General features: G+C 35.0%; 2 protein-coding genes and 1 non-coding gene across 3 annotated transcripts; 2 read left to right on the forward strand and 1 right to left on the reverse strand.

Moving 5' to 3' along the window:
• Window positions 1-1,403: 1,403 nt before the first annotated feature.
• LOC147408939 (Sugar isomerase (SIS) family protein) lies at window positions 1,404-9,652 on the forward strand. The gene is made up of 24 exons (XM_086423904.1): window positions 1,404-1,554; window positions 1,727-1,783; window positions 1,883-1,959; window positions 2,087-2,168; window positions 2,259-2,306; window positions 2,449-2,604; window positions 2,688-2,784; window positions 2,935-2,977; window positions 3,330-3,397; window positions 3,511-3,595; window positions 3,720-3,768; window positions 4,398-4,470; window positions 4,595-4,655; window positions 4,995-5,061; window positions 5,675-5,731; window positions 5,820-5,873; window positions 5,958-6,086; window positions 7,121-7,184; window positions 7,318-7,391; window positions 7,795-7,848; window positions 7,930-7,998; window positions 8,751-8,840; window positions 8,986-9,093; window positions 9,417-9,652. The coding sequence occupies exons 2-24, from the start codon at window positions 1,733-1,735 to the stop codon at window positions 9,465-9,467; spliced, it is 1,707 nt and encodes a 568-aa protein (XP_086280030.1). The 5' UTR covers window positions 1,404-1,554; window positions 1,727-1,732; the 3' UTR covers window positions 9,468-9,652.
• Window positions 9,653-9,849: 197 nt separating this feature from the next.
• LOC147408940 (guanine nucleotide-binding protein subunit beta-2) lies at window positions 9,850-20,318 on the forward strand. Its single transcript, XM_086423907.1, has 6 exons — window positions 9,850-12,377; window positions 12,501-12,595; window positions 15,341-15,765; window positions 17,238-17,595; window positions 19,245-19,358; window positions 19,835-20,318. The coding sequence occupies exons 1-6, from the start codon at window positions 12,272-12,274 to the stop codon at window positions 19,868-19,870; spliced, it is 1,134 nt and encodes a 377-aa protein (XP_086280033.1). The 5' UTR covers window positions 9,850-12,271; the 3' UTR covers window positions 19,871-20,318.
• Window positions 11,634-11,704, reverse strand: TRNAG-GCC (transfer RNA glycine (anticodon GCC)). Its single transcript has one exon. It is a non-coding gene; the product is annotated as a tRNA-Gly (tRNA).
• Window positions 20,319-24,849: the final 4,531 nt, after the last annotated feature.

Below are 24,849 nucleotides of genomic sequence, written 5' to 3' on the forward strand. Positions count from 1 at the left end.
GAAAGCATAATTTACCCTATATCTTATTCAATATTTTACTATAGAATAATATTATATTACCTAAATGAGGATGATTGATTTTGAGAAGAAAAAATTAGGGATTTTAAAGTGAAGATGATAACATTGAGAACGATTAAGAAAAAAGAGGAAGAAATCCCAAAATTTCATCATTTCCAAATAAAAAAAGAAGAAAAGAAACCAAAATTTTATCTTTTTCTATTTTTGAAGTTACAAAGCCTTAGGCTATGTTGGTAACACTCTTGAAGTCAGGAAACATCTGTAATCTAGAAATTAAGAATCAGACTTTAGAAGTTTCATCCAGCATCTCTCGTTATTGGTTCAAAACATCTAAATTTTGACTCTAAAATCTGAAATCTGAATTATATATAACAATTTTGAAGATTTATTTAAGGATAATGATTTTCTGATGCCCCCTACATTCCCATCACACAACCATAGATCATTTGCATCGGGATACATAAAATCAAATGATCTTTTTCTTGTGTATCCCGAGACAAATGATATACAGTTTTGTGATGGGGCATATGTTAGAGTTGGCCCTAAGATTACCACGCCGCTTTATTTAAGGGTGGGATGATGTGAACCGTTGAAGTGGACAACGTTTTTAAAAGAGAGATTTACTTGACAGACCTAATTGTTGTACTTTTATTACAATAAGAGTTTTAACAACTCCAAGAGAACCTTACTTTATGAAGTTTGTTACCTAGCAAACCCTAGAGTAGGATCCACATCGTAAGATTCAAATTCATGATGTTATTTTGTTATTTAACATACTTTGGAGTGGATTCTAACTCCATCAATTTCATCTAAAAACATGATTTGAGGCCAAGTGTTATGAAGGACAAAATTCTAGGAGCTTAAAAAAAAATTAGAGAAAAAAGTTTAATTTTCACCGTTCAATTTTAGTTTTTAATTTGAGAGTTCCTTTGCCATCCATTTTCAACACCTATGATCAACCTCAAAAAGTTTTTTTTTTTTTTTTTTTTAATATGATTTTTTCCATGAAACCTAGAAGGCTGTGTTCTTGGATTGCTAATTTAATTATTCATGGAGCCCATTGACCCTTAGTAAGATTTGAAAACTTACTAAATTATTCATAGTAGCCTAATTCATAAAGTATTAAAGTATAAGGTTTGCCCATTTAAGCAACTCGATAAAGTAAGGGGTTTTTGTAATAAAATTGCAACAGATAGGTCTGCCCGGTAAATCTCTCTTTTTAAAATGGAATTCGTTGTTTGCACATCCATATGCATTGCCACGTTAGTGGTTTGCGTCACCTTCAAATCACAGGATCCAAGCTTGAAAGATATAATAGTAGATGTCAACCGTTGGATTTGTGATCAATTGACATCAATCACTATCATCCGAATCGTCTATTTGATAAAAAATTATAAATAAAAAAATGATTCTTTAGAATGGAAAAAGGATGTGTCTTCTAGTGTTCCTGTATTTAAGGGTATAGATTCTCAAACCCCAATCCTTCACAGATAAAATTGATCTTGTTTTTGCGCACTACAAGTCTCTCGATTTCAGGTACCTATCGATCTCCAATTCTATTTCTTCCTCGTATACTCGCAAGCATCTTTAATTTATTTTAATTTTGATTTTTTTATCCTCAATAAATACGTTTCAGAATTATTGTTGCAAATCAAGGTGTTTACTTTCAAGATCACTTTAATTTTTTTTGTTTGTTAAACAATTGCAGACTCTAATGGCTTCTCCAACTCTCATTTGCGATACAGAGCCCTGGAAGGACTTAAAGGTTTGATTTTTAATTCTAAATTTAAATGGGTTGCATTTGTAATTTGCAAAGGTACTGTAAGATCTTCGATTCAACTTATATTTATTTGAATACAACTAGGCCCATGTTGAGGATATCCAGAAGACCCATTTACGTGATTTGATGAACGATTCTGATCGTTGCAAGTCGATGATGGTGTATGACCCTCAATCGAATTCTCATAATTTGTTAAATTATTTAAATTATAGAGCAAATTACATTGTTTGATTTGTTGCTTTTACCCATGCTTGTATTTTTTATTTTTTATTTAATATGCTTTTGTAGCGAGTTTGATGGGTTGGTTTTGGATTACTCACGACAACGTGCCTGTCAAGATACTATGGAGAAATTATTCGGATTGGCGGAGGTAAAATTGGGCCGTAACTTCTTATATTTAAATTTTTCTGAAAACGCAGCTTTACCACTTTTAATCATCATTTCATGTGTTCTAATGCAGGCAGCACATCTCAAACAAAAGATACACAAAATGTACAACGGGGAACGTGTATGTCGGAATTCCTCTTAGATAATTAAATTCAGGACAGAAAGATGTGTAGTGGGACAATTTGACTTTATGAACAACAATTAAACTCCCAATTGTAATGTTGTTTCAATTCTTTTTCATAAGTTTGGGTCTTTCCCTTCAGATTAACAGCACCGAGAATAGGGCTGTTCTTCACGTAGCTTTACGTGCTCCAAGGGATTCAGTTATACCCTGTGATGGGAAAAATGTGGTTCCAGAAGTGTGGAAGGTCTTGGACAAGATCAATGAGTTTAGTGAAAGGATTCGGAGTGGCTCTTGGGTAATAATAATTTATTAGTAACTTTTAAAGATATATTTCTGATTAACTTTGTATAAATGCTGAGTAATAAGGAATTTTTTTAGGTGGGAGCGACGGGGAAACCATTGAAGGATGTTGTTTCCGTTGGTATTGGTGGCAGTTTCTTAGGTCCTCTATTTGTTCACACTGCTCTCCAAACAGGTGGGTTGGCTTGATGTACTCTACATTAAATATATCTGTAGTGTGGACTGAATTATTTTATTTAGGAGGGTTGTTTCTTGTTTGCCTTGTAAACTGAGATGGTTTTTTGAAGCATCTGACATATGGTGTGGTCTTGTTGAAATCTTACAGATCCGGAGGCTATAACGTCTGCAAAAGGACGCCAACTGCGATTGTAAGTGTTCAGTGTGTGATTTAGTGTTGGTTAGATTCTAGGGCATTCCTGTTTCTCAGTTTAACATCTATGGTCCCTACAAGGAGTCTTATCTTTTAAATCAACCCAAATGATTGTAAATCTGAGCAATCAAATTCGTTGCGGATAGTCAACTATGCTTCACTGAATGGAGTAGAGAGAAGTATATGATTTGGATCATAAGATGAGGCTAATTTTTGGTCGAAAGGATCTTCTCTAGGTGTGTTTGAACCATGAATTCTGCTAGGATTAATGATGAATGAGATCGTTTTACAATATAGTTATGGTCTTCATCTTACATTCTAACTAATTCCATGTCAACATATGTCTGTAGTCTGGCGAACGTTGATCCAATTGATGTTGCTAGAAGTATCACAGGGTTGAACCCTGAAACTACTTTGGGTAATCAATAGTATTTCTTTGTTATATTATTTTACTTTTACCAAAAAAAATTTCATACCAACTTCTTTCTTGGTCTTATATCGTACCTGTGATGCTTCTTGTGGTAAATGCAGTTGTTGTGGTTTCAAAAACTTTTACAACAGCTGAAACAATGTTGAATGCTCGTACACTAAGGGAGTGGATTTCATCTGCGCTTGGGTTAGTAAGAGACATTAGAACAATTGAGTCTTTTGAGAGACAGGGCCTGACAATTTTTATTTTATTTTATTAAAAAAAAATACTTTGAACACCTATTAATGCATTTCAGTTGTACTATTTTCAGGCCTGAGGCAGTTGCAAAGCATATGGTGGCTGTCAGTACGAATCTTACGGTATCTTCATGCCTCCCGTTCTGAACTAGTCTTGTGAATTTATGGTTGGATCTTCTTCATTGCATAATTTAATTTCAATTCACCTTATTACTCTTGGTGTTAGATTTTGGGCTGTTAGGAGTTGTTCTTCCTTCCTTAATAAATTATTTACGAGAGATAGGCCTTATTGTTTATGCCTTCTGGTATCTCTTAGAGATACTAGTGGTACTGCAGCTTAGCCAGAATAAGGTCCCTATAGGGTTCATTGTTGAGGTTACCAGTTTCGCTGACATGGACACAGATGGCTTATTTATTCTCTAGTTTTCGTCACTTGTACATTTAATTACAAAAGAAACAAGCATGATTCAAATTTCCAAGTACCATTCCATCTTAAAATGTGTTGGTCGAGATGTTTTTACCTAGGTGACTAGAACAATACACTGGGGGTTTGTCTATTTGTCCTACCACTTCTTTATTTTTGTTGTTTTGTATTGGTAGAAAGATTTTGTTTTTAAAACTGACTGAGGCAGTGGGGCGTAGCTTGAGACCAAGACTTTAAACCATGCATACAACTGGATTATTTTAATCATGGATTTTTCTTATTCTCACGAGTCAGAGTTACACGCTAATTGGGGTTTGTTCTGATGCAGCTTGTAGAGAAGTTTGGCATAGACCCTAATAATGCTTTTGCATTCTGGGACTGGGTTGGAGGCCGATATAGTGGTAATATACCTGTTAGATCTTTCTAGAATATTGTGGTTAACTTGAAGTATGGTTAATGAATTAGCTCTCATTGCAGTTCCTGGTTCATAACTTGGGCTTCTTTTGATAATGAGTGTCATTGCAGTTTGTAGTGCTGTTGGTGTAGTCCCTTTGGCTCTTCAATATGGTTTCTCGGTTGTTGAGAAGTACGGTAACTCACATTTCAATTATCATATTTTCTAATTAAAAAACAGTCTAAAGGTCTATATTTTTCATTGCAATACATTTATTTGATTTAGTGTGGAACACAATTTGGACACCATATGCAGTAGGCACTTCGAAAAACACAAAAATACGAGCTTTTGAAGCCACGTGGCATGTAAGAAGAAAAAAACAATAATAAAATAAAAACTTACGATATGATGAAAAAAGGGAAAAAAAAACAAAGGAGATAGAGAAACTAATTCTTCTTAAATGTTCGTTTCTTCTTTTTTTTCCTTAACCTTGACATGTTCTGTTGTGTATTCTGCTTTTTCCTCCTAAAGGTTTCTAAAGGGAGCTTCAAGCATTGATCAACATTTTTATTCAGCACCATTTGAGAAGAACTTACCTGTAAGTGCCCTCCATACTGATACAACTATATTTTTTGTTGAGAAGTAAACAGTTGGGTACCGACATGCTGGTCCAGGTAATGCATATACTAGGACCAAGATCAATGCATTCCATGTAGTGGATCTCATCTGATCACTGGATGGGGTGTTTTAGGACATGGTTTTAAATCTCATCTGAGACCGAGATGACTTGAGCAAGTCATCTTGGTATCATTCATGAACAAGATGGATAGACAAGGCAGCTGGTGTCCCAGATGTGCAAAATCTCGCAAGACAAACAAGATGACTCTGACAATATTTTAAAATCTTGGCCGAGTCAGTAAACTCATCAAGTCAACCTGGATTTTGTATATGTTAATTTAAATAATTAATTTCTAAAATGAAATATTTATTACCTAAATAAAACATGATTTTATGATTAGCATCTTCTAATCTACCTTATTTTTTAAAAATATTTATAATTATTTTCATATAAATATATGTGAATAAATAATTGTAAACTGAGTTAAATGGTTTATCTCATCCAAGACGAGTTGCTATTCTGGATTTTTATTTTTTTTTGGATTGTATCTATGTATAATATTGTGATAACAGTCATTCGATGTATGGATCAGGTGCTTCTTGGGTTGTTGAGCGTATGGAATGTTTCATTTCTTGGATATCCTGCAAGAGTGAGTATTTTTTCTAAGAATCTTGATTTAATTGTGACTTATAGTTCTTCTATTCCCTACTTACAAAGACTGATAAATATCCCTTCAGGCTATCTTACCATACTCTCAAGCGCTAGAGAAATTTGCTCCACATATTCAACAGGCATGTATGCTGTGCACTTCGTTGCATTAATCTCAACAGTTACTCGTTCCAGTTTCTTACGTTGTGCTGAAATATTTGATTTAGGTTAGCATGGAGAGCAATGGGAAAGGTGTGTCAATTGATGGCATTCCACTTCCCTTTGAGGCTGGTGAAATTGATTTTGGTGAACCAGGAACAAATGGTCAGCACAGCTTTTACCAGCTTATCCATCAGGTAATTTGGCTTTCTTAATGGCATATTGACCTGCAAATAAACTGGGTATCAAAATATTAGTGATTATTATCCTCTTATTTTATGAAGTAATTTGTAATTTGAACACGACTGCCAAATTCTTCAACCTACTTTTTCTGTGCTTGCCATGTTTGGTTGGTTTTCCACACAAACACTTATGACTTTACCATAACTAGCATGTCTGAGGCCCAAATATGTTTGCTGCTCTTATCTTGATTGATAGCAACTCAATTAAGCGTTTTGTGCTGTTTTAATTGATACCCATTTTTGCTTCATCATTTTGTGTTATTTTGCAGTCGTGTTCAAATTACAAAGTAATTTGTAATTTGAAATTTGAACACAAACTGCCAAGTTCTTCAACCTTACTTTTTTGTTGCTTGCCAAATTTGGTTGATTTTCCACGTAGGCACATATGACTTCACCATATCTTGTATGCCTGAGGCCCAAATATGATTTCTGGCAACTCAATTAAGTGTTTTGTGCTGTTTTAATTGGGGCCCATTTATGCTTCATCATTTTTCTTTAGGTTGGTTGTAAGGTTTTTATTTTGTTTACATGTGGAAAACTGTCGGTTAGTGTGTATTCCAAATATGTATGTATATTGGCATGTTTGTGCATCGGCCACTTTTTTAGCTCACTGATGTATACTAATTTGTTCTTCTTCTTTATTTAAATGTAGAAAAATGAAAAAGAAAAATATAAGTTACAAGCTTCCACTTTCTACTGTTCTCTATTTAATGTCCAAAGATTAAAGGTTGCACCTCAGGATTACACAGATCTAACCTGCATATATTCTAAATGTAACTATTCAATCAGGTCATATCTTCTGTCTCTAAACATGCTCAATAAACAAGATCATGCATAGAATCCACAGTAAAATTCCTGCTTACTTTGATTCAGAGATGGGAAGAAAATACTTAAAGAATGTCTGTTTCTGTTATGCTAGTCTGCTTGAATTTATTACCGAAGTTGCTATGATATGTATTCTTGAAACGATGTTTTTGTGGAACTTTCAGGGCCGGGTTGTTCCATGTGACTTTATCGGTGTTATGAAGAGTCAACAACCTGTCTACTTGAGAGGTACCCTGACGTCAATCCTCGTAGAACAAATATTATTGGCGATGAATGGGATAGATCAGACTGAATACATGAAAGTCATAAGCATATGTCTTCTTCCTTTCATTATTTATGTTCTTCTTGATCTGCTTTACAGGGGAAGTAGTGAGTAACCATGATGAGCTCATGTCCAACTTTTTTGCACAGCCAGATGCTCTTGCTTATGGGAAGGTACACATTGTACCCTGTCACAAATATATCTGATATATTTGAAAATCTATTGATATTTTTAATATAAAATAATATGTTCTGCAATAAATATATATGTTGGAAGTTTAAGTTCTTACTTTTCGCAAAAGTGTTGTGACGTTTTCAAAGAGTTTGATGTTATTCCAGTTTAATGAATGAGATATTTATGTTGCTAATATAAATTTGTATTTATTTTTCTTTCCTCCTTTTTTATTTCTGAGATTTTCAAGTAAAAAGCCTGATCCTCCAAGTTGTAAGAGAACGGAAATCTATGATACTAAAGAATTCTTGAGAATGACTTTGTGGATGCTTTGTGCTTTATTTTGTATAATCTTATAATGGTTTAAATTGTCATGGTTTTGCACCAAATTCTGGTTCTTTGTAGACCCCAGAACAGCTGCTAAGTGAGAAAGTCCCCGAGCATCTTATTCCCCACAAGGTGACATTCTTTTGGCATGTGTTTCAAAGTCAGACATTACTATTGGACTTTAGTCTTTAACTTTTGTATTGACTTGAGCAGACATTCTCTGGCAATCGACCGTCATTCTGCCTTCTACTCCCCTATTTGAATGCTTACAGCATTGGACAGGTTTGTGTGTTGTTTCTCACGCATTTCATTGTCACAAGGACTTTTAGGTCTTAATTGTTCTTAGCATTTTCATGTGTTGATAATATTAGCGATTATTTATGAAGTTTGAACTTTTCCTTACCATTGTCCGACTCTATGTGTTTGTTGCAAGCAGTGACATTTAGGTATTGTGGGACATATGTAGTATATATTGTGGACTTTCAAATAATTGTTTTCTCCAGAAATTCTAACTTTTGCACGAGGTTCGAATCTCATTTTGTTTTGATTTTTTGGTAAAAGTTATATGTATTAATAAGACATGGCCTGGGCTGGCATGGGGATTGGTGCATCACTGCTGAACTTGGCCTGTGCATGGGCACAATACTTTTTCACTTGATCCGGGCACAATATGGACTGAACTGTCCAGGTTACTGCTTGGTACAGCCTGGGCACCATCGCTATTTGGCATGGGCAAGCCTGAGCATGACTTGGGGATGGTCTGGTTGTTTTCTTTTTCCTAAAAAAAAAGTCGCGATGGAATGCATTTTGATTGTTCCTGTATGTGTTGTCTGACAAATTGATATTCTTCGAAATTTAGCAATATTTTGAAAAAAAAAAAATACATGAATTCGGAACAAGCTACGTTATTTTATCCTGTTATCTTGAATACCGAGATGTCTTGGCAGAAACATATAAACAAAATGGTATTTTTGACCTTGTGAATGCTAATGTTCTAATAACAACCTGAATTTTTCTCTATTTGTGTTCTTCAGTTGTTAGCAATCTATGAGCACAGAGTTGCTGTGGAAGGTTTCATATGGGGGATCAACTCTTTTGACCAGTGGGGAGTGGAGTTAGGGAAGGTAATTATCATTAAAAACGCCTTCCATTTTTGGTATCTCTTTTGTTTTTTTCCACTACTTTTTTACGTTTCGTGGGGTTGGATCCGCCTAATTTCCGCTGACTTCTGTTCTTTCTATTTAACAAAATGTATTCATTGAAATGCAGTCACTGGCCTCCAAAGTTCGAAAGCAGCTTAATGCATCCCGAACAAAAGGAGAGCCAATTGAGGGCTTTAATTACAGTACCACAACGCTGTTAACAAAATATCTAAAGGTATGAAGTGTATATTTAAAGGATCGTCTACACTTGTCACAAAATGGTACCGCTATGATACCTTGTCACAAAATGAACCATACATGATGATTGTGACCCTCAGATTATTACTTCTGTTATGGTAAAAGTTCAGTTATGGGTTGATTCTTGGCTGGTGAGGTTTGCTTGATGGGACCATTTTATGGTGGGCTCCATCCATGCACATGCACATGCACGTGCATGTATGCATCTGTGACTACTAGTGTCTGTTGTCCTGTAAGCATCTGGACTCAGAGCTTCATATTCTTTTGCCATTGTTACTAATACCATTTCTCCCTTTGCAGGCAAAATCACCTATTCCTTCTGATCCAACCACTCTGCTACCGAAAGTATAAACATTCGGTTTGGTTCTCTTCACATATAAATAAAATGAGCTTCTTGCTTGACCATCTCCCGGAAATGATAAACCCTCAAGCTGGTCTTTTTAAGTTATACACTTAATTTTGTAAATTGAGCTTGTTTCACCTTGAATTCTCCCGAATGATAACTCGGCTTGCATAATTTTGACTGTTGAACCATCCGTCCAGTTTTCTATATGCATGGATTATATGGGACAAATAGTTTTGGAAATTGCATGATGGAGATTTTTTTAAAACGAGTATAAGATATATATTAACAGAAAAAGCACAAAGGAGGTTGAGAAGATATACCACATAAAAAAGTGGCCTAGTTTGATGTATATACTTTGCCAAAAGTAATTGTTGCAGGTTTTGGGTTAGTGTGACTACCTAAACCACTCGACCCTTGCTAAGGCTTGTGGAGTAAACCACTTTGATGGGGTTATAAGTTTTGGAATGGACTGATTTTTGGTGAGGATGAATTCTATGGTGAGGAGATCATCCTTACAAAAAATTGGCTCATTCCAGAACTTCTAACCTGTATAAGACAAAAATTGTTGTCATACTTATTGTCCCTTGAACCGTCCCAGACGCCAAAGAATGGACCTTATTATTAACAATAAAGAGTAAATGGCTTGGAGTGTGTCTACAATCCTAAATGAAATGCCCATGTTCAAGTCTGATGTAAGGCTGGGTTTGGTTTTTTGGGAGTGATATTGGAAAAGTTGACTGAGAGTCATCCTTATTATCACATTACATAATGGTACATGAGATTTGCACTTCATACGATTTCTCATTCCTCTTTTGAAGTCATTGGATCTTTTTCTTGTTCTAAAATCTCCTCCCTTCTGTCTTGAAGAGTAATTAAGATAAATTTAGTCACATTTTCATGATCCAATAATACTTTTCCTATTTTAGAAAAAATTACTTAAAAGACCCTGGTGCAGGGAATATTTTTCTAAATAGTCCTTAAGTATTTGGACGTCTCTTAATGGTTCATTTACTAAACTTTTTTTAATAGTCCTCTAACTTCATCTCTCACATTTTTAATGATTGAATGCCTTGACCTTTTGAATTCATCATTTTCATGAATAAAAAATGAATTTTTAGTACCTCAATCGAGTATTGGAGGTTTCATTCCGTCAAAAAGGATTTATGAAGGAAGAAGAAATTTTCAAACATTTTGAAGATGTATTTAAAAATTAGGTTTTTTTTATTTTTTAATTTTTTTCCCCACTTGTTTTCTTAGTTTTTGGATGAAAATCAATCAAAAATAATTTTTTTTGGGTTGAAATCATCTAAACAAGTCATTATCTTTAAGTTTTTAGTTGATCTTTCAATATATTTTAGTTGAAAGAACTCAAAAATTGAAAATGGGTGGGTTTTACCAGTGTCGAGTTCACTTTTTATTTTTTAAGTGGTGAATTTGATAGTAAATAAAAAGTGTCGAGTTTGACAATAAATAAAAAGTGGTGAACTCGATGTAAATAAAAAAATGTTAAGTTTGACAATAAATAAAACGTGATGAACTCGACGTACATAAATTTTAAAAAAAAAATGGTGAGTTCGTCAATAATAAGGGACAATTAAGAAATAAAAATAACTACTAAATGTCCCGTATCATCTTCTAAAGACTTACCAACAGAGCAAACACGCCTACGTATATAATTTGCATTTTGAATCTTAGAAGTAAAGAAGTGTAATGCCATGGGATAAGTACTGATGTTTCAATGAGTTCATTGTCTCACATTGGAGTCTCTGTGCTGGGGGCATTATTACCAATCACTGTGGTGTTTTCAACTGTAAATGATTGTACAATACAATGTTGTCTTGTTAAATAGTTGTTGTAACTGTTTTTCTAGTCCTTTGGGATTTTAGTACTTCAGTAATTAAAAAGAACAGTAATCATCTGATCCCGTATATACTGTCAACCTCATGTTAGATTTTTACAACAATGTCCATTAAATATTTTAATTTTAATTTAATATTTGTATTTATGTTTTCCTATAATATTTATTTTCCTACAATTACGACAGTCCATCTGAGAGTAATATATTTAAAAATTAAAAACTAAAGAAATACCACCAAAAATTATTATTAAAGGCAGATTAATGCCAATATCCAAGCAAGATTAAAAAAGTAAAACTTTGCTGACGCAATACTTGCACCAGCCGGGAATCGAACCCGGGTCTGTACCGTGGCAGGGTACTATTCTACCACTAGACCACTGGTGCTACATGATTGAGAATTTAATTATTTTTAATATAACCTTTTAAATTTCTCTACAATTCTTTGAGTTACTATCTTAATATTCTAATTCTAAATAGGAAAATTTCATTTCAAATAACGTGCATCTCTAGAAATATAGATCAACGGTCCTAAAGATATAATGTTCTAGGTTTGGATTCGGGTACGTTTAAAACATACCGACTCAGGCCCAGGCCCATTTAGTGGACCTAGTCATCACTCATCAGCCGTAAAATAATACACGCGCCGTGTGACAAGTGCAACTGTGGGCCCATTGGCAACCACTATGCCCAGTCGTCTATCGTAGTCTCTGTTTCTTAATTTCTTCAGGTCTTCCTTCCCATCATTGTTGTCCTTCTAAGCATCCACGCTCTGCTTCTTTTCTTAATCTCTTCTTCGTTGATTCTTCTCAAACCCTAACCCTAATTCAATTATCTGCATTTAGTTTCACAGAGAAATAAAAATTAGGGCTTGAATCGAGCTTGGACCGAAGCCTCTAATGGCTGCATAACTATTGATTTTCTTTCTGGTCAGAGAAGTTTTAAGCTTTTGAGATGTCCGTTGCAGAGCTAAAGGAGCGGCATGCAGCTGCTACATCGAATGTTAATGCTCTCAGAGAACGATTGAAGCAGAAACGGCTTCTTCTCCTCGACACAGATGGTAGTTTAGTTGAACTTTTTTTTTACTCTCTTGTTGAAAGTTTCAATTTAGTTCAATTTTTTTTTTTTTTTTTAAAACTCGAGAGTTGAAATTTTCAATTTTTTCTCTGTGTGGCGTTCTTAGTTGCGGGGTATGCAAGGTCTCAGGGACGAACTGCAGTAGGTTTTGGCCCAACGGATCTGGTTTGCTGTAGAACATTGCAGGGGCACACAGGAAAGGTAGAATTAATCTTTCTTCGTATTCATTTATTTTATGCACCAATGATTGAGATTTAGTTTTAGACTGATTTGGTGGTCTCTATCTCCTTTAGCGCAAAATTGTGGTGGTGGTGTTGGTTTTTTTTTTTTTTTTTTTTTTGTGATCCTAAATCTTTATATTAATTAGGGTCAAATTATCTTCTCTAAATGTGGAACCCCTTTGCTTTGGAACACAAATTATTCCCATTATAAAGGTCTTATTTATGGTTATTCTCCTCATCTTCCTTTAATGCATCTCTCACCCCTCCCCCCCTGGAGATAGCTTTTCCTCAAGTTTGAAGCTTTCTACTATGTCATTGGGTATGGCCGACCTAATTGCCCTTGTAAAAATTAGCAAAGTGAATAATCTTTGCAATATTATTGTCTCCATTAGTGGATGCAGCCTTACTTTTCAATGAATGAGTATTAAAGCCATCATGTACTCATTGCGAATCTTTTGGAATTTCTTGGATTGTTACATCCAATAAACTCATTTTTTTTTTATAATAGTTCTAAAGATTTTATTAGAAACCACGAAGAAGATAATAAATGGGAGGTCAAGCAAACATACCTAATATAGAGAAAAGAAAAGATAAGAGGAGAAAAAAAAAAAAAACTCTCTCTCCTTACAAAAAACTCCCACCCAAACAATAAACTCATTTCCTTGAATGTTATCCTTTCGAAATTGAGAAGTTGATCCATAAGGTTTGTGCTTATGGGGTCGTTTCTCCATTTTTATATGCTATTGAAAGTTAACATTTTTAGGTAGGTATAAACATAGTAATAAATTCGACTTCGGCTATTATTCAGTGAGGGTTCAGTTTGGTTAATTCGGGAAATTTTTGTAAAAAAATTTGGGAAACTTTCGGACACTATAAAATTGATATATTTTTTTAATTGTACTTTAAAATAGGTACATTTTTCACATATGGTACAAATTAAATCAAGATTAAAGAATATTTCATAATAATAAAAATAATTTTTCTATATTTGATAAACAGTAAGGTATTGATCGTAAAAGTAGAAGTTTAAGTATGGCTATTTGCATGGTTCATCCCAGAGATTTGAATCGTCTATCTCAGTGATTTGAACTTGCATGTTTTATTGTCGAGGATATCAAGGAAAAAAGATTTTTCTAGGGTGACAGGGCATTAAGAAAGAAAGAATTTTATGGGGTGGGAGGGCATCAAGAAAGAAAGGTGAGGAAGGGGGGTTAAGAAAGAAAGATTTTTACCATTTTATGGGTGAGGGACATTAAAATGTTTACTAACTGGGTTGTTGAGGTACATCCCCAAATTTAGTGCATTTAAAATCCGAATCAACTCACTTTATATTTTAAATGGCGAATCTTTGCATTATCCGGCAACTTTCTGTCATGGATTAGTTCTACTTCAAATTCAATATCCGTACTGCATCAACAACCCATATGGAGGGCTCATTTCTTGTATGTAATTGTGTTGCCTCAACAAAAATCGCTTCATTTCCTTAAATTGTTCAAGAATCTAAGCCTGAATTGGTTTCTAACCAAATAAGTTTTCCCTCAATATCTTTATCCTGAATTCCATCACTGACGACTAGACCAAATATCAAATATAGTAATTTGCAAATAAAATAAAAATTGATCTCTTCCAGGGGATCCACCCCCTAAACAATCACGTCGAGGGTGATTAAATTCCAAATTAATATCAATCTCTTCATTAATTCTAAACTGCCAACTACAACCTGTTATATTTGTGCATCTTTACCCCTGAGACTTACTCAATATAGAAACTAGATCCTATTTTTAGAAACATACAAATAAACTTCATGAAATTCTATGATAACTATTTTTTAACCTTATTAGTGAGTAATGACTCTAATTACTAACATTAACTGGCCCAAATAATATGACTAGGTACATACACTGAAGGGCATCCAGAAATTTAGAAGAAATTACATCTTATTGGGTTTATGGATTTTTCATTAAGACAATTGTGAAGAAATAATTTAGGGTGGTGGTATGTCTGGTCACAAAGTCTATTTATGTTTTGTGAGCCATAAAACTAAATATTGAGTAAGGGACTCTTGTGAATATATTAACACTATCAAAAAATTGGGAATTATTTAATTTAATTTAAATGCTGTTTTGATTTTTGATAATGTAAAATATTTCTTTCTTTCTTGTTTTAAATATTTTATTTATAAATGTTGTATCCTAAATTTTTGGAATAAGTCTTGGGTAACGATGATGGTCGATGTAATAGATATCTTTGCTCTGTTATTGGACATTATAACAATTTCATGACTTAATTAAATATGCTACTGAAGTCATGACTTGCTATTTTTAGATTCGAGGGTTTAACAAAGTGCAAATCGTACCCCTCAAAGATAGGTAGAATTCTTATAAGAAACTAGTGGTGAAAACTGGATAAATCTACCACAAAAAAGAAAAAAAAAATCTATATAAATCTTCATGGCTGTGGATTTTTTGGCTGAGAAATGAGAGCACTGTATCATTTGGGTGGGTAGAAAAACTAAAGCAAGTCAACACTGAGTTATGTGTTCGAAGTTATATGCTTTGGCACATACTCATTCAAACTTCTTGTCATTCTGCATCTATCTGTTTCAGTAGTACATATCTGTGACGCAAAATGTTTGGATAAGGTTGCTATCTTATTTCTGATCTGTTTCACCTTCTAGTCATTGACCTGAATAAAATTAATTTTTTTCTCGTAATAAATCTACCAGGTGTATTCATTGGATTGGACCCGTGAAAAGAATCGAATCGTCAGTGCATCTCAAGATGGGAGATTAATTGTGTGGAATGCTCTGACAAGCCAGAAAACACATGCCATAAAGCTTCCTTGTGCATGGGTCATGACTTGTGCCTTCTCTCCTAGTGGCCAGGCTGTTGCTAGTGGTGGTCTTGATAGTGTATGCACTATCTTCAATCTAAATTCTCCGATTGACAAGGATGGGAATCTACCAGTATCTAGAATGCTCAGTGGTCACAAGGGTTATGTATCATCATGTCAATATGTTCCGGATGAGGATACTCATTTAATAACAAGTTCTGGTGACCAGACATGCGTTTTGTGGGATGTTACTACAGGGCAGAGAATTTCTGTCTTTGGAGGTGAATTTCCATCAGGACACACTGCTGATGTATTGAGGTATATGTTAATTGGTTTTAAAACTACTCTATTTCCTTTCTCTATTATCATTCTATTTTCTTGTATATATGTTCAATTTATTTTTTTAGTGGCCCTCTGTGCCTACATTAATGATGGCACTCTAATCTAGCAGTTGTTTCTTGCTGTTGGATCATTTGTTTTGGTTGTTCAGACTTTGTCTAGTTTGGATTATGGACAGGAAACTTCAACTCTTGTATACCTGCCCTGTGGGCTCAATTTGACACTTTAATGGAACTCAATATCGATTCAACAAATTCTATAAACCTTATTAACTCAAGCTTGCATTAAATAATCTAGTGGAAATACATAATACCATTATTTTTGTGATAGTAGCACATTGTTTACAAGATAATTATCTTTCTAAAATAGAATAATGCAAGTATATATATATATATATAATATTGCCTCTGATTATATCATATAGAATATTATCTTTGGTAATCTTCCCAAATATGAATATGCAGTTGGAGAATTAAACTACTTCCACTTGGTGTATGGTTATGTTAGTGCTTATACTAACATTTTAAGGTATGTCCAATAGAGTTCATCTAGTTGATGTTCACTTCTTTATTAACCAAGGACTCGCTTGTCCTTGGCCTGGCCTTGTATTGGACTTTTTGCACCTTGGTTTGGGCCTGGGTTGATGTCCCAGGCAACCTGAGCCAGACTTTTATTATCCGCTGTAGATGTTTTACTTGAATAGTAACCTTTATGATAGATAATATGTTTTTCCCCTTTATCATCTGTTCTAAATTGACACCCAACCCAACCTACCCAATCTTCAAGACTGGGCTTAAAGTTCAGCAACTCGCATGGATGCAAGTTGAATTTTTTTGGCCGAAGCTAGGATTGAGTTATTTGAGGTTTTGAACTAGGGAGTATGGTCTCCTTTGTTAGCTCAGTTAAAAAATTTGTCAGGTCTTTCCAAATTCAGTCGTGTCTCTATTTCAATGTTGGAATCCAAAGGTTTTCAAGAAAAGGAAGAGAATTCTATGGTCATTATTACCTTTTGTGGTTTGCTGCGAACCTGGAGGGAAAGAAACAAAAGAATTTTTCAAAGGATGGAGCAATCAATTAGGTAATGGTCTTAGACATTTTAAGGTTGCTGTTTTATGCGTTTAGGGTAGGTAATAGCCAGTTGGTTCTTTTTAATCAAGGAGGGTCATCTCGACCTTCTATGGTTCGAATAAAATTTATACTTATCTAAAAAACATTCTTCAAATTGTTTGTGCATAACTGGAATCTTTCCTGGAGTCAATGTAGTGATTGAAATTTGTGCTGTTGCAACAGAAACACTTCACCATTCAAGGTTGTCATTGCTATACCATGTTGAGTGGAGTTTCTTATACACTAGGTTCGATCAATCATAGTGATTGGTTCCTGGATTATGCGTGAATGCATGCTCTATCACTCATCTTCTGAGTTGGCTGGCTTATTGTGTATTCTTTCAGTGTCTCAATCAACGAATCAAATTCAAAGATGTTCGTCTCTGGTTCATGTGATACTACTGCACGGTTGTGGGACACTCGCATCGCAAGTCGAGCAGTCCGCACGTTTCATGGTCATGAGGGAGATGTTAATACTGTAAAGTTCTTCCCAGATGGGAACAGATTTGGGACCGGGTCGGATGATGGTACATGCAGGTTATTTGATACGAGGACTGGGCACCAGCTCCAAGTTTACTATCAGCAACATGCAAGCAATGACGTCCCTATTGTGACCTCTATTGCCTTCTCGATATCAGGCAGGCTTTTATTTGTTGGATACTCAAATGGTGACTGCTATGTATGGGATACTTTAGTTGCAAAGGTATGTGGTTCTTCAATTTCGGATTTCAACCTTCCTTCATATTTCTTTATAATGTATGTCCCTGCAATTTGTAACAAGGACACTCCATTTTTTTCAAAAAATTAACCTGTTGTCCACTCATGTTGGTTATGCATTTTGGACTCTAGGCAGCACAACTATTAAGACTAAACTGTAAGTCATCCATTTTTTTCCTATATGTAATTGTATAATCCAAATCTTTGGGACGAGGCTTCAATGATGATACACAACTGTATCATTTTAATGCATTTATATCTTTAGAGGATTATACATATTTTTCATTTCTATGTGCTGTTATTTATCAAATAGAGGCCCCTTTTTGGACGGACATATCAGGCTTCAGCTATGGGATTCTAATATATTTTGTTATTCTTCCTTGTCAGTCTGGGCCATCTGACTGTTGGTCCAGACCAAAAACAAAATTGAATGCTTTTAGGAATAATTCGATCTGATTGAGAGTTCTGATGAAAGAAAAATACAGTCACGGTGCAAAGTCGGTGGGCTGGCCTTTTGGTCCCAAGAGGAGCTTTCATTCTACCTAACCAATTCACTGCTCAACATTGCACTGAGCAGGTAAATAGACTAGTGTACAATTGGTCTGTGAGTGATCTATATAACCGCTGGATGGTTTGGATTGTTAGTTGTCTCTACCATTTGATAGAAGATCTCTTCATATGCTGGGTATCCTAGAGATCTAATTTGGTGGGTAATGGAGAAAAACAAGTCCTGGACGGGGATATTGACACGTTCAAGGCTTGTATTTGGATTGGTAATTTGTGTGAGAATAATTGGTGCTGGCAAAGGTAAGGTACAATGGGTTTGCATCAGGATTCGCGTCTTTTTGCACCTATGTTAGGACCCTAGGCCTTTTGATGCAGCACAATTTTGGTACAATTATTCATAAAAAATGAAGGGATTATTGAGAATGTTACCCCTATTGTTGGGCTACTAAATGGAAGTAGATTAAGATGTTTTTGGGTAGGTTGAGAAATATCGACGACAGCACCAATGGAAAGTAGTGCTTGAAAATTGAAATAAGTTGAAGGTTTCAAAGGTGCAAGAAACCCTTAAACAAAAATGGATTGGGATAGTGAGAAAAGATCTGAAGGCGCATGGTAGAGTTGGAAATCAAATGCATGTTCTTGACCACGAATAGTTGGGATGAGGCAGAGATGATGATTGTATATAATTTCGTTACTGTATAGACTAAAGAGGTGTTGCCTTGTCAGGCTTTAGGGGTTATATTTTTCCACATCTGATTCCATGCTTGAAACTGGAACAGGTGATGTCTGTATTCCAGACATGGATGTAGTTGTGTCTGATGCTGAAACACATATCCAGGTTGTAAAGCACGATGCTTATTCTAGTTTCCAATGCTTTTTTCCTTAAAGAATGTATAAATAGCTTCAAATCCAAAGAAAAGGTCACTTGGTTTTTCTCTTAAAATAATTGTAGTAAATGCAATATACTTTAATGTCCGACTTCACAACTTTTTTTATGAGAATGGATGTCCTTGTTTACATTGGACCATATATTCTTAAAAGTTATAAAGTCATACTTGTAAGCCGCAACTTGGTTTGCATTAATTTCCTAAGTACTTTGGCTCTTACTTCTTGCTTTCCACATCTCAGGTAGTGCTGAATTTGGGATCTCTGCAGAACTCACATGAGCAAAGGATTACCTGTTTGGGTTTGTCAGCCGATGGGAGTGCCTTATGTACGGGAAGCTGGGATAAAAACTTGAAGGTATGATTTTGTTAGCCTGGCCATGGTAGTTCATTTAATGCTTCCATGTGAATAATCAATAAGTCAATTATAAGAGTTGTTGATATAGTCATCTAAAAGATGATGGATGAAAAGATCCATAAAATAGTCATCAGTGTTACCGTATTCTCTCGTAATCTGGACTCCAGATGTTAGGAGTTAGACCCAATGTCTCCTCGTATACTATAGATTTAGATAGACCTTAATTTTATTTGAGGGACATAAAATCAACTTAACACATTTAAATATGTACTGTTGTTTTATTCATGCGTTTTAGGTTCTGTAAATCTTATTATAATAGCCTCAAGTATGTACAGATGACATGTTACTTAGTGTAGGCAACATCCAGGGAACCCATCACAAAATCATTTGACATTAGAAATTTAGTGATCAAAACCGTTGTTTTGTGGCTTTCAATTGGTTGTTAATGAAGTCTTAGCTTGTCCGTCTGTTTGCAGATATGGGCTTTCGGAGGGCACAGGAAGGTGATTTAATTTTTCTAGGCTAAAAGGGCTTCAATGTTCCTGATCACATTGAAGGTCTGAGTTTTTGTTTCCCACCCATGATTTCATTCTCTTTCCAATACACCGTGTTTGTTTAATGGGACCTTGTGTGCTTTATCCATATCTTGAGATCTCAAAACTTGGTCAACTCTCTCTTCTAGTACTCCCTTAGTGTGACTTGCAAGTTGAAAAGAGAGAGGGTGCCATCCTAAAAAAAATAAGGGAGCTAATCTTCCAAGGGTTTGAACTAAGAGGGGCTTTTCAGTCTGTTGTATCAGAGCATGTAATGTCAATGTTTTCAATTTTTTTCTCCATTAGTAGCAGTGCACAGACCAACATTTATGTAAAACCCTTGGTATAATTAACTGCAATAATGGATTGCTTCCTTGTATTTGGGTTTTGAACACTGTCAAACCCCAGCTATTCTGTCTTTGCTCAACTCCAAAGCCTGCCAACCTAGCCCATGATGTCATCTTGTATTTTTTTTTTTTTTTGGTAAGGAATGTACTGAAGTAACATTGAAATTGACATCTGGTTTGGGACATTGCTGACGTGGATGTGTCTATAGAACCTTAGATGCTTTTAATCGAGATACAAGTGAGAAGCATCCATGGTTCTGTGCACACTAATGTCCTAAACGATATCAATTTCAATGTCACTCCAGCACGACTCTTTTGGTAATCTTAAATCAGAGTGATGTTTGGTGTGATTATATGTTCAACAAGGGGTGGGTCAGTCAAACATTAACGGCTCACTCACTAAGCCAATAAAGGTATTCCATTGAACTCATTGGACATTTGACCATGGGCTTATACTTGTTTTGTTTGTTTTTTTTTTTTTCCATTATAGGCTTCATGAAACACTTGGCCCCATGTAGAAGTATTGTGGTTGTCCCAATACTAACCTGACATGGGCTTACTTATGTATTATATAGCCCATGATGAAACCTGTCCATTCGAATGTCTTATATATTCACTAATCAGGCTTAATATTGGTGCTTAGGTCAACAAGCGGGTGAGCATCATTTTTGGCTCTCCCAGATGAATAGTAGTGTTATTGGGTAATAAGGTCTACTTTTTAATCCTAAATTTCTGTTTATGACATACAAAAAGTCTTGATAAGCTTAGCTCTACTTCGCCCTAGAAAACTACAAGCAACTACATCCGACTTTTTCTTCTTCTTCTTGCCGCAAAGGATACAATCACTCTTTTCTTTTATAGCCCGCCTTATTCTATTCGGATATATTCTGAAGTCTGCATGTTACCTTTACCCCTTTCCGTTTAAGGGAATGAATGGGAGGGAGTCTGGGAGCTATGAGTCAACGAGAAGGTTCTATTCCCTGTGTCTCGATACCTTCCACTTCCCTCCAAAAGAAAATGCTAATGCCAACTCTACTTTCTAGCTATTGTAGCTGAATGAAGTGTCGTGTTGGGTGGTAGACAAGATTCAATTCAAGTGGCAGAGGCCTTAGCCTGAACTCAACTCAATCCAAGCATCGAGCCTGAGCTCAATAATTAAGCTTAGCCCGAACTTGAGCTTCTAAACTCTGGTTGAGCTTGGCTTAACCCGAGTTAGGTAGTTTTGGGTAAGTTGGGTTCATTGAACAAATGTGTTTTTTAAGAGATGACAATAATATCCAAAAGCCTAAGAAACACAGAACCTATAAAAGGAAAAGTAATGTGAAAAAAGATGCATAGTTTTTCCTTGCATCAAATATATGTGGTAAGAAATAATTTAATTTTTTTAAAAAGAATAAAAATATGTAACTAATAAAATATCATTTATATAGTATATATTATTTCAAAGCTTCGGGTTTGGGTTGTCCGATCCCTCAAGCCGATCTAAATTCAAATAAGGTAGGGCGGACTTATTCTAGGTTAAACTCATGTTCTACGTAACTTGACGCAGGCTCGCCAATCAATCGGCTTGTGTCTGGCCAATCCACCTGTGTTGCAACCTGGCCTAAGAATGTCAAGGTTCGGGTTCCTAAGTTCTTATAATTGGAATCATCATATTTTAAGAGAGCTGCTATTGGCACTTTTACTTATTACACCCCCAATTAAGAATAGAGAAAATAAATCAACTGTTGAGAATAAGTAAAAGTTGGGATGCCAAAATAGAAGTGTTTCTTTTCTTTTTCTATTCTCTTTTTACTAGATTTTGAGATTTAGGATTTTATATTAGTCTAATCATGATTGTAACAATTACTTAAATTGTTTGAACGAGTGTTACAATATTTTGTAATGTTGAGATTATAATTTGAGCCAAGGCTTTGTAATGTACTAATGTTTAAAGTGAGTTTTAATCTCTAAATGGGCTATTTTGCCGTCATCTTTCTTCTTCTATTGGCATGTTTAGTTGGAAAACACTTTGAAAGTCAATTATCAGAAACAGTGATATTGAATCTAGGCTACCAAACTCTCACAATTCTTCGCAACCACAACCACAAGCACAGAAAGTCTTCTATTTTAAGTGTAATAATAATAACAGAGATTTGCCTGGGAGACCTAACTGTCGCACTTTTATTACAAGAACTCCGAGGGAACCTTTCTTTATGAAGTTCTTCATCCATGAAACCTCAATTTATCATGTTTATTACCCAGCAAACAAGCGGGATCCACATAATAAATTTCTAATTTTTGCAGTTAATTTATTACTTAACATGCTTTGGAGTGGATTCCAACCACATTAATTTGTGGAGTTCAAAAACATGATCTGATGTACAAGATCATAAAGGACAAAATTCTAAGAATTTTAAAAAACAAATTTTAATTTTCGCCATTGAATTTTAATTTTAAATTTGGGAATTCGATATCCATCCATTTTCAACTTCTACTATCTAGATCAAAAGGTTTTTTTTTTTCTTTGAATTTTTTCTGTCTAATCTGAGTTTTTATATGCAATCCAGAAGTATATGTTGTTGGATTGCTAATTTGATCCATGTGGGTCAAATAACTCTTAGGAAAATTTGAAATCTTACTAAATTAGTCATGTTAGCATGATTCATAAAGTAAGGGAGTTTTTGTAATAAAATTGCAACAGATAGGTCTGCCCCGTAAATCTGTCTAACAATCGTGATGGAAGGGCATCGGATTGTGCCATTTGCTTGCAAGATTTTGGAGAAGGGGAACAGTGCAGGGTTCTTATCCAGTGCAACCATACTTTTCATAAGTTGTGTGGCAATGCTTAGTTCCAATTCAATCCAATGTGCCTGATTTGTCAGACTTCTCCTTGAGATCATTTTTACCAGTTTTGAAATTTTTGTTTGTGTAATTTGACAGCTACCCACCCAAACGTTTGATCCACACGTTATATTTTATAGCATCATTTATATTTTGGGTCCCGTTCAGCACCCTAAGCTTTACCACACACTTTAACAAACGTGTTTTGTCTTACATAGGTTAGAAGTTTTGGAATGGGCTGATTTTTGGTGAGGATGATCTCTATGGTGAGGAGATCATCCTCACCAAAAATCAGCTCATTCCAAAACTTCTAACCCCATCAAAAATGGTTTACAAAAAATGGACGGTCCACAATTTTTCAACGTGTAACATGGGGCTAAACATTTTGGAATGGGCTGATTTTTGGGGAGGAAGATCTTCTAATCATAGAGATCATCCTCACCAAAAATCAGCCAATTCCAAAACTTCTAACCCATGTAGGACAAAAAACGTTTGTTAAAGTGTGTGGTAAAACTTAGGGTGCTGAACATTTCCCTTATATTTTATAGAATTTGAAAAAAAAATATATATATATATATATATATATAAATAAGGAAATGTTCAGCACCAAACATTTTGGCAAAACATTTTTCAAAACATGGGTTAGAAGTTTTGGAATTGGCTGATTTTTGGTGAGGATAATCTCTATGGTGAGGAGATCATCATCACCAAAAATCAGCCAATTCCAAAATTTCTAACCCCATCAAAAATGGTTTACAAAAAATGGACGATCCACGATTTTTCAACTTGTAAACATGGGGCTAGAAGTTTTGGAATGGGCTGATTTTTGGCGAGGATGATCTCCTCATCGTAGAGATCATCCTCACCAAAAATCAGCCCATTCCAAAACCTCTAATCCATGTTTTGAAAAATGTTTTGCCAAAATGTTTGTTGCTGAACAGGACCCCATATAATCAGCCCATTCCAAAACCTCTAATCCATGTTTTGAAAAATGTTTTGCCAAAATGTTTGTTGCTGAATGGGACCCTATATATATATATATATGGGGACGGTTCAGCAGCTCTAAAGTTTGCCAAGTTTGGTGTCAAACATTTTTCAAAATATGGGTTAAAAGCTTTGGAATGAGTTGATTTTTTGTGAGGATGATCTCTATGATCAGGAGATCTTCCTCATAAAAAATCAGCTTATTCCAAAACTTCTAACCCCATTAAAAGTGATTTATAAAAATTGGACAGTCCACGATTCTTCAACTTGTAAACTAGGGTTAGAAATTTCAAAATGAGCTGATTTTTTGTGAGAATAATCTCTTCACCACAGAGATTATCCTCACAAAAAATCAGCCTATTCCAAAACTTCTAACCCCATCAAAAGTGATTTACAAAAAATGTTTGGCCCCAAACTTGGCAAACTTTAGGGCTGCCGAACCGCTCCCTATATATATATTAAGAAATTCTAGCAAAGATTTAAAAAATTATTAAATAATATTCGATGTATTTAAACCTACATGACAATAACTAAACATGTCAAAACGGGTTAAGCGGGTTGATGTTCTTAGTTCAGACTCGACCCATTTAATAATCGTGTTAGATAGATTGACACTATTATGACCCAAACTTAATTAGACTCAACCCAAAACCACTAATTCCATGTTGTATTAGCAAGTTGTATTTTGATTGCCACCCCTACCTAAAATCCTAACTCTTTAAGTCTTAACAATTCAAAAATGAGTCGTGATAAATCTTTTTCTTTGGGATACACAAGTAAAAAGATCAACGGTTATGTGCACGT

This window comes from Akebia trifoliata, chromosome 2 (assembly GCF_017979445.1).
Source record: "Akebia trifoliata isolate Shusen 1 chromosome 2, ASM1797944v1, whole genome shotgun sequence".
In the NCBI taxonomy this organism is placed as follows: Eukaryota; Viridiplantae; Streptophyta; class Magnoliopsida; order Ranunculales; family Lardizabalaceae; genus Akebia; species Akebia trifoliata.

Coding starts and splice junctions, on each gene's coding strand:
- LOC147408939 (XM_086423904.1), top strand. CDS start 1,733: ATGGCTTCTCCAACTCTCATTTGCGATACAGAGCCCTGGAAGGACTTA. Junction 1,784..1,882: donor AGCCCTGGAAGGACTTAAAG/GTTTGATTTTTA, acceptor GAATACAACTAG/GCCCATGTTGAGGATATCCA. Junction 5,062..5,674: donor CATTTGAGAAGAACTTACCT/GTAAGTGCCCTC, acceptor TGTATGGATCAG/GTGCTTCTTGGGTTGTTGAG.
- LOC147408940 (XM_086423907.1), top strand. CDS start 12,272: ATGTCCGTTGCAGAGCTAAAGGAGCGGCATGCAGCTGCTACATCGAAT. Junction 12,378..12,500: donor TCTTCTCCTCGACACAGATG/GTAGTTTAGTTG, acceptor TGGCGTTCTTAG/TTGCGGGGTATGCAAGGTCT. Junction 17,596..19,244: donor GGGATACTTTAGTTGCAAAG/GTATGTGGTTCT, acceptor TCCACATCTCAG/GTAGTGCTGAATTTGGGATC.